General features: G+C 37.7%; 1 protein-coding gene across 1 annotated transcript in view; it reads left to right on the top strand.

Moving 5' to 3' along the window:
* Nucleotides 1-15,065, top strand: part of UBAC2 (UBA domain containing 2) — a 324,210-nt gene that overhangs the window by 114,426 nt on the left and 194,719 nt on the right. The window contains exons 5-6 of the mRNA XM_042781962.1: nt 7,232-7,355; nt 11,317-11,364. Coding sequence (XP_042637896.1) covers nt 7,232-7,355; nt 11,317-11,364 — 172 coding nt within the window. The remainder of the gene's footprint in view (nt 1-7,231; nt 7,356-11,316; nt 11,365-15,065) is intronic.

The raw sequence follows: 15,065 nt of genomic DNA, 5'->3' as shown, positions 1-15,065 counted from the left end.
TGATCTTCATCAGTAAGTGCTTCAAGGTTTCTTCACATTCAGCAAGTTGTGTCATCTGTATATTACAGATTGTTAATGACTCTTCTTACAATCTTGATGCCTCATTCTTTTTCATAGAATCCAGCTTCTCAGATTATTTGCTCAACATACATATTGAATAAGTATAGTGAAAGGATACAACCCTGAAACACCTTCCTTCATTTAAAATCATGCAGTATCCCCTTGTTCTATTCAAACCACTTGCCTTTTGGTCTGTGGACAGATTCTGTATGAGCACAATTTAGTGTTCTCATATTTTCATTCTTCATGGTGTTATCTATAATTTGTTATGATCCACACTGTCATATGTCATTGCTTTTTCCATACACATGTAAACATCTTTTTGGTATTCTCTGCTTTCAGCCAAGATCCATCTTACATCAGCAATGATATCACTCATTCCACATCCTCTTCTGAATCCTTCTTGAATTTCTAGCAGTTCCCTGTTGATGTATTACTGCAATTATTTTGTGATTATCATCAGCAAAACTTAACTTGCATGTGATATTAATGATACTGTTTGATAATTTCTACATTCTGTTGGGTCACTTGTCTTTGGAATAGGCACAAATATGGATTTCTTCCAGTTGGTTTGCCTAATAATTGTCTACCAAATTTCTTGGCACAGATGAGTGAGCACTTCTAGTGTTACATCCATTTGTTGAAGCACCTCAGGAGGTATTCCATCAATTCCTGGAGTCTTGTTTGCCATTGCCTTTGGTGCAACTTGCACTTCTTCCTTCAGGACCATCGGTTCTGGATCATATGCTACTCTTGAAATGGTTAATGTCTACCAATTGTTTTTGGTACAGTGACTCTGTATTTCTTCCATTATCCCATTATCCCTTGATGCTTCCTGCATCATTTAATATCTTACCCATTGTTGTTGTTATGTGCCATCAAGTTGGACCTGAGTCATAGCAAGCCCTTCTTGAGTTTCCAAGGTGGTATCACCACGGAAGTAGATTGCCCATCCTTCCTTCCGAGGAGTGGCTAGTGGGTTTGAACTGCCAGCCTACTGGTTAGCAGTCAAATGCTTTAGGCACTACACTAATGGGAGCTCTAGTGGCATAGTACCTAAGGCATTGGACTGCTAAACAGAAGGCTGATGGTGGAAACCCACCAGCCCACTCCTTGGAAGAAAGACTGGGCAGTCTACTTCCGTTGTGATACTGCCTTGGAAACCCAAGGAGGGGTTGCTATGAGTTGCATCTGATTTGACAGCAGTGAGTCATTTTGCCCATAGAATCCTTCAATATTACAACTTGAGGCTTGAATTTTTCTTCAGGTCTTTCAGCTTGAGAAATCCTGAGCATGTTCTTCTCTTTTGGTTTTCTCACTCCAGGTCTCTACACATTTCATTATAATACTTTGTCTTCTCAAGCCACCCTTTAAAATCTTCTATTCAGCTCTTTTACTTCCTCATTTCTTCCTTTTGGTTTAGCTGTTAAACCAAAATTATTATTAAGATCAAGTTTCAGAGTCTGTTCTGACATCCATTTTGGGCTTTCCCTTCTCTCCTGCCTTTTTAATTACTTTTTGATTTCTCCATGTGTGATGTCCTTGACGTCATCCGACAATTTGTCTGGTCTTTGGTCATTAGTGTTCAGTGCATCCAATCTGTTCTTGAGATGATCTCTAAAGTCAGGTGGTATGTACTCAAGGTCTGATGGCATAGTGTCTAAGGCATTTGACTACTAACCAGAAGGCTGGCGGTTCATACCCATCAGCCACTCCTTGGAAGGAAGGTTGGGCAATCTACTTCTTTAGTGATACTACCTTGGAAACCCAAGGAGAAGTCGCTGTGAGTCAGATTCAGCTTCATGGCAGTGAGTTTGGTATACTCATGGTCATGCTTTGATTCTCATGGACCTGTTTTAATTTTCTTCAGCTTCAACATGAACTTGCATATGAGCAACTGATGGTCTGTTCCACAGTCAATCCTTGACTTTGTTCTGATTGATGGATGATATTAAGCATCTTCAGCTCTTTCCACACATGTAGTCTGTTTGATTCCTGTGTGTTCAATCTGGTGAGGTCCCTGTGTATAATCGCCATTTATATTACTGGAAAAAAAAAAAAGGTTTTGGCAATGACTAAGTCATTAATTTTGCAAAATTCTTTCAGTCCGTTTCAGCTCACTAATGCTGAAATAGGAATAGGAATGAAGTAAAATAGGAATAGAAGGGAAATAAAATAGAAAGGAAATTCCTTAACGTAGTTAAGGACATATAAGCAAAACCAACAACCAACATTATTCTCAACAGAGAAAAACTGAAAGCATTCCCCTTGAGAACAGAAACCAGACAAGGATGCTCTTTATCACCCTTTTGTTCAGTATTGTTCTGGAAATCTTAGAGAAATAAGGCAAGAAAGGTAAATAAAAAGCATCTGAATTGGTAAGGAAGAAGTAAAACTATCCGTATTTGTAGGTAATGTTATCCTGTACATAGGAAATCCCCAAGATTTTACAGGACAGGTACTGGAACTAATAGAATAATTCAGCAAAGTGGCAGAGTACAAGATCAAAATACAAAAATCAGTTAGATTCCTCTAACTAACAAAGAGTACTTTGAAAAAGAATCAGGAAAATAATATCACCAAAAGAATGAGATACTTAGGAATACACCTAAGCAAGAATATAAAAGACTTACATGAAGAAAATTATAAAACATTACTATAAGACATAAAAGAGACCTACATAAATGGAAGAACATGCCATATTCCTGATAGGAAAACTTAATATTTTGAAAATATCAGTATTACTCAAAGCAATCTATGGACATAATGCAATCCTGATCCAGATTCCATCACATTCTTTAAAGAAATGGAAAAACTAATTATCAGCTTTATATGGAAAGGAAAGAGAACCTGGATAAGCCTTCTACAAAGTAGAAGGCTTCACACTTCCTGATCCCAAAACCTACTGTACAACTAGGCTAATCAAAAAAGTCTGGTGGTACTGGTATGACATAAACATATAGATCAGTGGAACAGAATTGAAATCCCAAAAGTAAATCCATCCACTTATGGACAGCTGATTTGCAACAAAGGACTGAAATCCATTAAATGGGGAAAGAGATAGTCTCTTTAACCAGTGGTGCTGTCAAAAGTAGATATCCCTTTGCAGAAAAATGAAACAAGATCAATACCTCACACCAAATACAAAAACTAACTCAAGATGGATCAAATACCTAAATATAAAACCTAAAAGTATAAAGATCATAGAAGAAAAAGTAGGAGCAAACTGGGGCTCTAATTTATGGCATAAATAGTCTATCAAACATAATTTAAAATTCACAAACAGCAAAAAAATAAACTAGATGACTAGAACCTCCTAAAAATTAAACACTTACGTGCATCAAAAGACTTCGCCAAAAGAGTAAAAATAGAACTTACAGACTATAACAAAATTTTTGGCTATGACACACATGACAAAGGACTAATGCCCCAAATTTATAGGAAACTTCCATATCTAAATAAAAGAGAAACAGCCTATTTAAAAAATGGTCATAAAGGACTTGAACAGACACTTCAGCAAAGAGACATTGAAACAGTCATTAGAGATCATTAGCCATTAGAGATAAGCAAATGAGATATCATCTCACCCTGGCAATAATTAGCAGTGATCAAAAAAACAGAAAACAACAAATGCCAGTGAGGGTGTGGTGAGGTTGGAACTCTCATGCACCACTGCTGGGATTGTAAAATGGTACAACTGGTGTGGTAAACTGTGTGGCCCTTCCTTAAAAAATGAGACATAGGGATACCTTATGATCCAGCAATCCCACTACTAGGTATACGTCCTTGACAAATATGAGTCACAATACAAACAAATACATGCATGTTCATATTCATCACAGCATTATTCAGAATAGCAAAAAGAGGGCAATAACTTAAGAGCCCACCAACTGATGAATAGATAAATTATACTACATTCACTTGGTGGGATACAATGCAACGTCATAGAATAATGATGAATCCACGAAACATCTCATAACCTAGAATGAACCTGGAGAGCATTTCCTGAGTGAAATAAGTCAATCACAGAAGGACAAATATTGTATGAGCCCCCTGTTATAAAAAGTTAAGAAAGGTTTATGTGCAGAAAGAAACATTCTTTGATGGTTTTTATGGATGAGAGGTGGAGGGATGGAAAATTACTAACTGGATAGTAGACATGTATTAACTTGTGTGAGGGGAAAGGCAATACTCAGTAAGAGGGAGTCGGCACAACTTGACCAAGGCAAAAGAAGACAATGGGATATATGCAAAAGAAAAAGACAACAATAGTAAACTGTTACATACACAATCCTGCAATAATAGTAGTAACAAACAATAATTTACCAGTTATTACCAAGGTAGATATGTAAGTTGAATGTTGGATGGCATATGAGAGTACACCCGTGAGCATATATAGGTTTGGCAGAGGATATTTCTACATATGTACTTATATGTGCTACAAAGATATCCAGTTATATAGTAGAGCACACAGGGAGGAAAGTTATGCAGACTTCTTAGCTATGAACAAACACCTTGAGGGACTGAGTCACTGGGCTTGAGCGTTTAGGAGCATAACCTCTAGGGTCATCTAGCTCAATTGGCATAACAAAGTCCACAAAGACAGTGTTCTACATTCTACTTTGATGAGTAGCAACTGCAGTCTTAAAAGCTTGCCGTGACCTCTAAGACACAACTATTGGTTTCTTCTTCCCCCAAGCAAAGAAGAGTGAAGAAAAACAAAAACTGAAGGAAACAGTTGGTTCAGAGGACTAAGGAAACACATGAACCAGAGTATCTACTAGCCTGAAACCAGAAGAACTAGGGGGTACCTGGCTGCTACTACCAGCTGCTAATCACAGCTGAAAGTCCTGGACAGAGTGGGAGAGAAATGCACAACAAAATTCAAAATCATGAAAAAGACCAGACTTATTGGTGTGATGGACACTGGTGAAGCCCTCAAGACTATGGTCCTTAGATACCTTTCAAGCCTGGACCTGAACCCACTCCTGGAGATCACCTTTCAGTCACACAATAGACAGGTCTATAAAGTGAACAGTAACACCCATAAGGAACGTACTCTTCAGAACAATCAACCATACAAGGCCAGAAGGGCAGCATTTGCCCAAAATCAAAGTTCAGAGGGCAGGAAGGGGCAGGAAACATGGACAAATGGAAGTAGAGAACCGTGGGAGGAAGTGGGAAGAGTGCTGTTCCAGTGAGGGGATTACAACTAATGTCACAAAACAAAATGTGTATAAATTTTTAAATGGGAAATGAATTCATTGTGTGAACTTGCACCCAAACCGCAGTAAAAATCTTTGAAAAGGAAAAATAATGGCTCATCACTGTGGTATTACCCCCACTGTAATATGTGCATACTTTGGTTACCTGTACCTGTCATACTGTGTTTGTAGTTGTTTACGCTTCATCTCATCCTCCTTACTAGACCGTGAGAAGGCCTATATCTTACTCATCTTCGTATCCCCTGACTTGACACAGGAATTTAGGTGTTAGTGGTTGTGATTTTCCCCTGTTCTAGCATTTGCTGCATTCTTGGATGTGACTGTTGATGCCAGTGTTTTGTTTCTAATAGTAGAACTGAGGGGGAGAAAAAATGCTTTCCTTTAATATAGTCTTTATCAAAGGGGGGAGAACGCACTAGTGATCAAGAGTGTCCTATATTTCCATGAAAATGGTAGTCAGGAAGTTTCTTTGTGAAATGAATATCCCTTGCAGCATTTATTATTATTATTATTGATTAAAAGTAATCCTTTGTACTGGTATCACTGCCAAAATTGGGAAAACAAAAATAGACTGAGTAATTAAGCCAAGTGTTTAATGCAAAATTGTTGCTAGTGTGTGCCCAAACACTTTCCTCATTCATCTTACCTACCTCCCTGTCCTTTGTAGGAATGTGAGTGTCCAATCTCCGGTCTCGTTTCTTCAGGTTAGGGATTACTTCTTCCTCATACATGTACATGTGGCTCTAATGCCTAATGTACTGCCTCAACATAATTAGTGCCAACTGTTTAACTTATTTACTAAATCAGTGAAACTGATGTAGCTTTGAGGGCAACAAAAGAAAACTAACTACCATGAGGAGTTAAATCATTTTTGAGGAAAAGAGCCAAGCTGTTTCATATAAGATAAGTATGACTTTCTTAAGCAGAAAAGTAGAAAGGATATTTTAGGTTGAAAGAATAACATATCAATATATAGTCATAAATGAGCCTAGTGTGCCTAGGGAGCAACTTGGTGTGGGTGTGAGAGAGCTGTGGGACCAGATCAGGGGAAGGAAGAGGAAGACAGTTGTAGGAAGCTACACCAATAAGAAAGAATGGAGGCCTTTGCTCTTTCAGGCTAATACTTGCATTTCATCTTTGGATACTTAGAACTTAGACAAAGGTTTTAATCAGGGGAGTGACATGATCAGAGTTATGTTTGGAGAAGAGAATAGTGCTCAAGGTGTAAAGGATAAATTGGAAAGAAGCAAAATTCTAAGGAGAAAGACATTTGGCTTTTGAATATGTGAATTTGAACTAACTGAGTTTCAGTGGGTGAGGGGGCAGCTTGGAGGTTTGAGACTCACTTCATTTTCTTAGTTGAAGGCACAGAATGGGTGACATCATACATGGAGAGACTAGAACAAGAAGAAAAAATAAATGATACTTTAGAGAGGGGAGAAACCAGGTTGGGAAACTAGGGAAGAAACAAGGTTTAAAATAAAAGAAGGAAGGGAGGAGAGGAGTGGTAGGCACTGTTGAGCGTTACAATGCTATTTAATTGGACAAAGTCTGCGATGAGCTTTTTGCATTTGACCATGAAGTTTTCTAATTCCTCTTGCTTATGGTTTGTCTAGTCTCTTGTTATAGTTTAAATTATTCACAAGAAGAAAACATAATATCAGTTTTAAATTTTCTCACAATGTCTGATAATTCGTAGATGGAGAACCACTTCTTTGCAGTGGTTTAGGGAGAGTCACAAAGATAGGAGTATTAGAGTTTTTATAATATGTTATATACATTACAAATTATCTTGGAAATTTGTACATATATGGAAACTAACTTGTATATCGAAGACAGTAGTTTCAGACTTAAAAGCAACATTACTTTTAATATACATTTGCCATTGATATATAAAATTGAATATTATACTACAGTGATTTTTTTTTTTTAATTTGTTTGCATAGCCTGGCACCTGTGTTTGCTCTGTTTGTACCATTTTACTGCTCCATACCAAGAGTCCAAGTGGCACAAATTCTGGGCCAGTTTTCCGTCACAAACAAGACATTGATTTATATTTTGGGATTACAGGTACAGTATGCATATTTATGTTCACATTTCTTTAACCAGATTTTTTTCTTTTCTTTTTGGTCTTTTTCTCATTTGATCTGTCAAAAACAATGTTTTTTTTCCCCATAAGTTTGGCTTCATGATCTATATCAGATGTTCAAAGGAAGTGTTACAGAATAAGAACATCAAGGTATAGCAAGTACTAGAATACTTTCATAGCCTTTAAAAATCTGATAAGAGCTTTCACTGTAATTTGTATCAGTGGAAAATATTTTAATTTCATTGTACAATTTTGTGTTGAATGCTTTTTAAAATCATAGTGTGACATGAAAACAATCAAAGGGTTGAAAGTGGAAAATCAGTGTCAATCTGTTGGATAGTGTCAGAAACAGAGAATGCTTTTCTATCTGAGCTTTTGGTTTTTTAAGAAGTGCTGTAAATTTTGTAACTTTGTGTTGCGTAGATATGATGTCATTGTCACATATGCTAAATGGTTCAGTGTGAAGACCTTTAGAATACTTACTGTCTGACTGCATTTTAAAAGGTTATCTTCACCAGTATTCAGTAAATACTGATTTTTCCCTGCTGTGTTCCAGGCCCTATGATAGAAGATACGTAGGATTTCCAATCTCCTACCTGTAATAATTGTTACTTTTCTTTTTCACTCATAGCTTTTGATGTAACATTTTATCCTGCTGCTACCTGTGGTACCATGTGTAGCTTGGCCTTTTGATCTACTGATTAATACTCATAGCATTCTTATCCCTCTCATAACCGGATACTAATGTCACTTTAAAATGCTCTCCTCATTCCCCTTTTAACCTTTCACATTTCCTCTAACTTCTCTAGTCTGCTGTCATATGTTATCAATGGCTCATCTAGGGTGGGTGTTTCCTCACCACTTTTACAACCATTTCTCATGAAATGTTTTTCTTCATCTCTTAACCTCCCCATGTTTTTACACTGTTCGTGTCTTTCCTAATATTCATATAACTTAATTGCCCATTTCTACATTTATTTTTATTGCTAGGATTTTCTCTGGCATGTATAATTCTTTGAAGATGTTATAACAAAAAGTAGAATGAAATGCTAGAAGAAATACCTTGGACCCGGAGCAGGAGACCCGAGTTCTAATTTTAGGGAGGTACTCACCAGCTGTGAGACTTGGGTCAAATCATGTGACCTTTCTGAGGCTCATAATTAAATTTATATAGTTCTTCCAACTCTGAAGTTAGGTCAAATCTTTGAGGGGACAGAAGCACTGTTTTAGTAATTACAGAGTAGGAATTCAGTGTAGTGTTATGGAAAGGCTTTGGATATTTAATGTAATCTGAACAGATCCTGGATATTAAGAGTAATCGAACAGGTAATTAGAACTAAATAATTGGTTCCTACTACTGATTAATAATTAATTTATAGCTTCATACCTGTTACCATGGTTTTTCTAAGATTGTGAATGTACTGCTTTTTTCTCCTGTTAAAAATATGTTAAATCTTTTAGAGAAAAGAGGTCCATATTAGACAGAAACTGCATAGCTCTGTCACAAAAGCCATTTCATTTAGTGCTATTTTAACAATATTATGTAGCTTGCAGTGAGTCAAAGATGCTTAGCCTCTTAGCCCTGCCACGTGGCAAAAATTTTGATGGACCTACAACAGATATTTTTCCAAAATAACATAAATCTCTCATCTGGTGGTGTAGTGCCTAAGGCATTTGACTGCTAACCAGAAGGTTGGTGTTCAAACCCACCAGCCATTCCTTGGAAGGAAGATTGGGCAATCTACTTCCGTAGAGATGCCACCTTAGAAACCCAAGGAGGGGTCACTATGGGTCGGAGATGGCTCAACGGCACATGACAACAACAACAATATTTTCATAAAATTTCCAATAAATTTGTGAGGAATAAGTTGATAACAGAAAGAAGAGGTAGAAATGCCTCAATATCTTCTTGACAAATTCTTAAGTCCTTAGCATGAATGGTGTCCCGGGTTCTTGTCTATTTTGCATCAACTGCCGCCCTTTCACACCTTGAAGTGAGTAAGACCCTTATTTCTAAAGTTGTTTTTCTTTTCCTCCCTCCCCCCCTTCCCCCCTGCCCCCTGGACCTTCACACTTGTTTCCTTGTAATTTTTATCTCCTTACATACACCAGCTTCTTGAAGCTAGACACATTTATTGAATGGGTGGATAACTTTAATCATTATCTCAAAAGCAAAAATATTTGTTAAGGGTCATTTAGGTATTGAATGGCTTGAAAGCCAGGCATGTAATACCTAATGTTAGGTGCTATAAAGCACAAAATGAAGTATGAGATGTGACACTTGTCCTCAAGGAGCCTAGCAGCTGAGAGGAAACACACATATTGTCAAAGCATAAGCAAATACAATTAGGACCGAACATGCAACAAGATGAGAGGCGTTAAGAGTTCAAATAACTATTCACTGATGAAATTAATTATTACTGCCTTTTACTTGTATCCACCACTTGTCTATTGTTTTGTTGTACTGTGGTGGTTTGCATGTTGCTGTGAGGCTGGACGCTATGCCATGAGTATTGCAAATACCAACAGGATCACCCATGGTGGACAGGTTTCATCAGAGCTTCCAGACTAAGACAGACTGGGAAGAAAGACAAGCCATCTACTTCTGAAAAAATTGTATATGAGCCACAATAGAGTGGAAGAGTTACAAGCAGAGCATGAAACCATTAAGACAACTGCCAGGAGACAGCTCCCAGCTCCATCACTTACTAGCTTTTTGACTTTGGACAAATTACTTAACCTTTCAGTTTTCCATCTATAAAGTAGATATAATAACAGAACTTAACTCTTAAGGTGATCATGAGATTTCACTGAGTTTACTATATGAAAAACATTAAGATCAGTGCTTAGCACATGCCGGGTACTTTGAAAATGTTAGTTATTGTTATTATTTCTTATATTAGAAAAAAATTATCATGAAATATTTTTTCACATAATGTTCATCCTTGTTATTATTGGAGGTATCTACACTGAACAAGCATACATTAATAAGCACAAGTTTAACAAGAACTACATTTAAAGCTGCAGCAGGTGCACATTTCTAAGTGATCTAGCACTGGAGCAAGGCTTGTTAACTTCCTTCTTACCTGTATTTTGTTTTCTCTTAACCTTTGTGTCTGTTTTCTCTGTTTTCTTGAGTGAGAGTGCCATACTTTGAGGTTTTCATCTAGCACAGGGTCAGTAATCAATCTATTAGTTCTTCCTCTGTGATCACAAGTACTTAAATCACAAACCTAAAGTTCTAAAAATTAACCCTAGGCCATAAATCTTCTTTCATGAAGAACACGTTTTGAGATATATAGATACAGACATAGACATATATATGTTGTTGTTGTTGTTTTGCCATCAAGTCGGACCCAACTCATACGACCCCTCCTTCGGTTTCCGAGGCAATATCGCTATGGAAGTAGATTGCCCAACCTTCCTTCCAAGGAGTGGCTGGTGGGTTTGAACATCCAGGCTTCTGGTTAGCAGTCAAGTGCCTTAGGCACTATGCTACCAGAGCTCCTAGACATATATATAGAGAGAGATACATTAAATTAAAATGAGACCAATGCAATATGTCATTGCCTAAGACCAAGCATGGGATGGTTAGTACATGATTTGCATGTTGTTAATTCTAATAATTTCCTTCCATGTTGTGTTTTACTTATGCCCATTTCTAATTAAGAATATGCAATTTCATGTATTTTTTCTTTGCATGGAATTAGGGTAATCTCTTGTAGTTTATTAGAAAGACAGAAGTCTTGGTTGACAAACAGACAAACAAAAACCCTAATATATTGTTTTCTTTTAAATAGCAGAATTCTTACATGTTAATTTTCTATTTATCTGTACTATGCTATAGACAAATAACAATGTAAGTGGTTATCATTATAGTTATGCTGTGACTGGCAGTTGAATTTTATTTTTAGTTGCTTTTTGTTTTTTTTTCTTTTATAGCTTTTCACCTCTGGTTCCTACATCTGGATTGTAGCCATAAGTGGACTTGTAAGTGTGATTTTCCCCCCCTCAACCCCTTATCTCTTCTGAAAATAAATTAGAAAAATGTCACATTTAGATTTTAGATCATGATTCAACTGTCTGCAATATTCTTTTTACTATGTCAGGTCCTGACTCAATGCTACTTCTTTAGTGATTAAAGAAAGTCACTTACACAGTTAACTGAGATGAAAGAAGCCCAGTTTCTTTCTGTTTTGAAAGTAGTTTTAATGAAAATTTTTCAGTGTTAACGTTTAGGAAGATACTTGTAGCCCATTCACAGTAGGAAAAAATGACAGAAAGAGAAGAAGTCAAACTTACTAAAAATAATAAGTTGTTTTGTAAAAAGACATTGTCATGTGAGGGAATAAAATAAGGCTAATTGGAAAATCAGGTGGGTTGGAAATGACAAGATTCATCAGGATCTGTGGCCAAACAAGGAAGAAGGGAATGAGCTGAAGCATTGGGACAGAGTTCTTACTCTTTGTGCTAGAATTTCTTGACCTTACCCATCCCCACACTACTTTTTCATTTTGTTTTATTTTAGTAAGTATTTATCTTGAGCTCTTTATTTATGAGGTATTTAAAAAGGAAATTTAGAGCATCGAGTGTTTTTCTTTATTCATAACAAATTTGAACCCCAGACTTCTGTAAAAATAAATTTACAACTAGTGAGTAGAGGGCATAGTTTTAATTTCTTTCTTGTAAATGACTAAGAAAATTACAAAATAGATTAATACACATATGTGTAAGATTAAAGGGAAAGGATTTGGAAATAATGATTTATTCCACTGCAGATATTTTAAGGAAGTTACCACATGCTTATTCTTGCTTCCTGGGTAAATGACTGAAATTTCTGAGCCAGTGTGTCATTATTTAAACCTCACATCTCCCCTTCCTTCAAATCAAAAACCAAACTCACTGCCATTGAGCCAATTCCACCTTATAGTGACCCCCATTGGGTTTCCAAGGCTGTAAATCTTTACAGAAGCAAACTGCCTCATCTTTCTCCCACTGAGTGCCTGGTGGGTTTGAACCACTGACCCTTTGGTTAGCAGCCAACTGACTTAACCACTGTACCACTAGAGCTGCCCTTCCTTATGCTCTCTATATTATTTCTTTTCTGTGTCCTTTTCTTATTGAATTTCTCCTTTTATCTCCAGCACTGATGTGCTTCCAGTCAAAATTCTGGGAATGCAAATCACTTTGTTTCTATCACACTAAATATTTTCAGCTCTGCTGAGAAACCTAATTTACTTCAGGATCATAGTACTGAACCTCACTGGGAGGCCCTCAAATAAACTGAGCCATTGGGTATTAAGACTTAGGGTGATTTAAAGGCATCCTGAGTTCAGCTGATTCTATGGGGCTCTTCTCTGTCTAACCTCATCCTTACTTGAACTGTCAGGTTGCCCGACAGTTACTTAGGCTGCCTGCAGATCATAAATAAATAGTTCATTACTTTAATAATGATAGTAGTATGTTGTTAGTTGCCGTCAAGTCAGTTTTGTCTTATATTGACCTTAATGCACAATGGAACCAACAATGCCCAGTCTTCCGCCATCCTCAAAATCATTGCCACTCTTGAGCCCATTGTCACAGCTGCTGTGTCAGTCCATCCCACTAAGGGTCTTCCCCTTTTTTGCTGACCTTCTGCTTTACCCAGGAACTGGTCCCTTCTGAAAACATGACCAAAGTATAAGAGACAATGTCTAGTCTTTCTTGCTTCCAAGGAGCATTCTTCTGGCTTTATTTGCTCCAAGACAGATTGGTTTGTTCTTCTGGCAGTCCATGGTACATTCAGTATTCTTCACCTACATCATAATTCAAATACATTAATTCTTCAGTCTTCCTTATTCATTATCCAGCTTTCACATCATTTCAGGCTATTGAAAGTACTGTGGCTTGGGTCAGGTACACCTTAGTGTTCAAAGTGACATCTTTGTTCTTTAATACTTGAAAGAGGTTTTTTTTTGCAGCCAATTTGCCCAATGCAATATATCATTTGATTTCTTGATAGCTGCATCCGTGGGTGTTGATTGTGGGTCCAAGTAAACTGAAATCTTTGACAACTTCGATCTTTTCTCCATTTAGCATGATGTTGCTTATTGGTCCGTTTGTGAAGATTTTTCTGTTCTTTCATTTGAGATACAATCCCTAGTAAAGGCTGTAGTCTTTGATCTTCCTTGATAAGTGCTTTTAGTCATCTTCACTTTCAGCAAGCAGAGTTGTATCATCTGCATACTGTAGGTTATTAATGAGTCTTCCTTCAATCCTGATGCCATGGTCTTCTTCATAAAATGCAGCTTCCCAGGTTATTTACACAGCGTATAAATTGAATTAGTATGGTGAAAGGATACAACCTTCATGCCCTCCTTTCCTGAGTTTAAATCACACAGTATCCCTCTGTTCTGTTTGAATGACATTCCTGAGTTTAAACCACACAGTATTCCCCAGTTCCGTTTGGTCTGTGTATAGCTTCCTCATGAGCACAATTAAGTGTTCTGGAATTCCCATTCACCACACTGTTATCTATAATTTGTTATGATCCACATAGTGGAATGCCTTTGCATAGTCAATAAAACACAAGTAAATGTCAGTCAGCCGCAAGGATCCAGGTGAGTAGAGGGAACTCAGGCATGCCCAGAGCAGCAGGGCGGGAGAGCGGGAGAAAGGGGATTAAAGGGAACTCAGGCACACCCAAAGCAGCAGGGCGGGAGAGTGGGAGAAAGGGGATTAAAAGTCAGGATCCCGGACAGAGGAGCAGTCAGCCACAGGGATCCAGGTGAGGAGAGGGAAATCAGGCATGCCCAAAGCAGCAGGGCGAGAGAGCAGGAGAAAAGGATTAAAAGGCCTAGGAATCTGGACAGAGGAGGGGTCAGCCGCAGGGACCCAGGTAAGGGTGGTAGGAGAGGTTTCCAACAGGGAGACAAACTTGTCTGCCAGTTTGCCCTACTGTGATGATGTGTTGATGTGAGTTTTGAGGCTGAGCCACTGGTGATTCAAACCCAGTGGGATGCACATGGTGCACAGGTATCAGCCCAGCATAAAGACTGAGACAAACTAGGAAGAAGAAGGAGGCTGTCCACTTCTCAAAGAATTGGCCAGGGAAAACCTTATGAATAGCAAAGAAACACTGTTTGTTACATTACCGTGCAACTTTATGAATAATCTGGTTAGGTTAGAAGGCTCTCAAAATAGGACTGGGAAAGAGATGCATCATCTGAGTTAATCCAGCCTTAGTCCTATGGATAAGGTAAAGCTATCGAGACCTCCATTTGCTGTTGTGGCACCACTCAAATTGAAGGGAAACAGCTACAGACATCCATTAATCATTGGAACATGGAATGTACGAAGTATGAATCTAGAAAAATTGGAAGTTGTCAAAAATGAAATGGAACGCATAAAGATTGATATCCTTGGCATTACTGAGCTGAAATGGACTGGTTTTGGCCATTTTGAATCAGACAACCGTGTGATCTACTGTTCCGGGAATGACAGTTGGAAAACGGATGGCGTGGCATTCATCATCACAAAGGATGTTTCAAGATCTCTCCTGAAGTACAGTGCTGTCAGTGATAGGATGATATCCATATGCCTACAAGGAAGACCCATTGATACGACTGTTATTCAAATTTATGCACCAACTACCAAAGCCAAAGATGAGGAAATTGAAGATTTTTATCAACTTCTGCAGTCTGAAATTGACC

This window comes from Orycteropus afer, unplaced genomic scaffold (genome assembly GCF_000298275.1).
Source record: "Orycteropus afer afer isolate SDZICR_OR568_19922 unplaced genomic scaffold, OryAfe1.0 scaffold00206, whole genome shotgun sequence".
Lineage (NCBI taxonomy): Eukaryota > Metazoa > Chordata > Mammalia > Tubulidentata > Orycteropodidae > Orycteropus > Orycteropus afer.
Note: the sequence above shows the minus strand (reverse complement) of the source record. Positions and strands in the feature narration are given on the sequence as shown.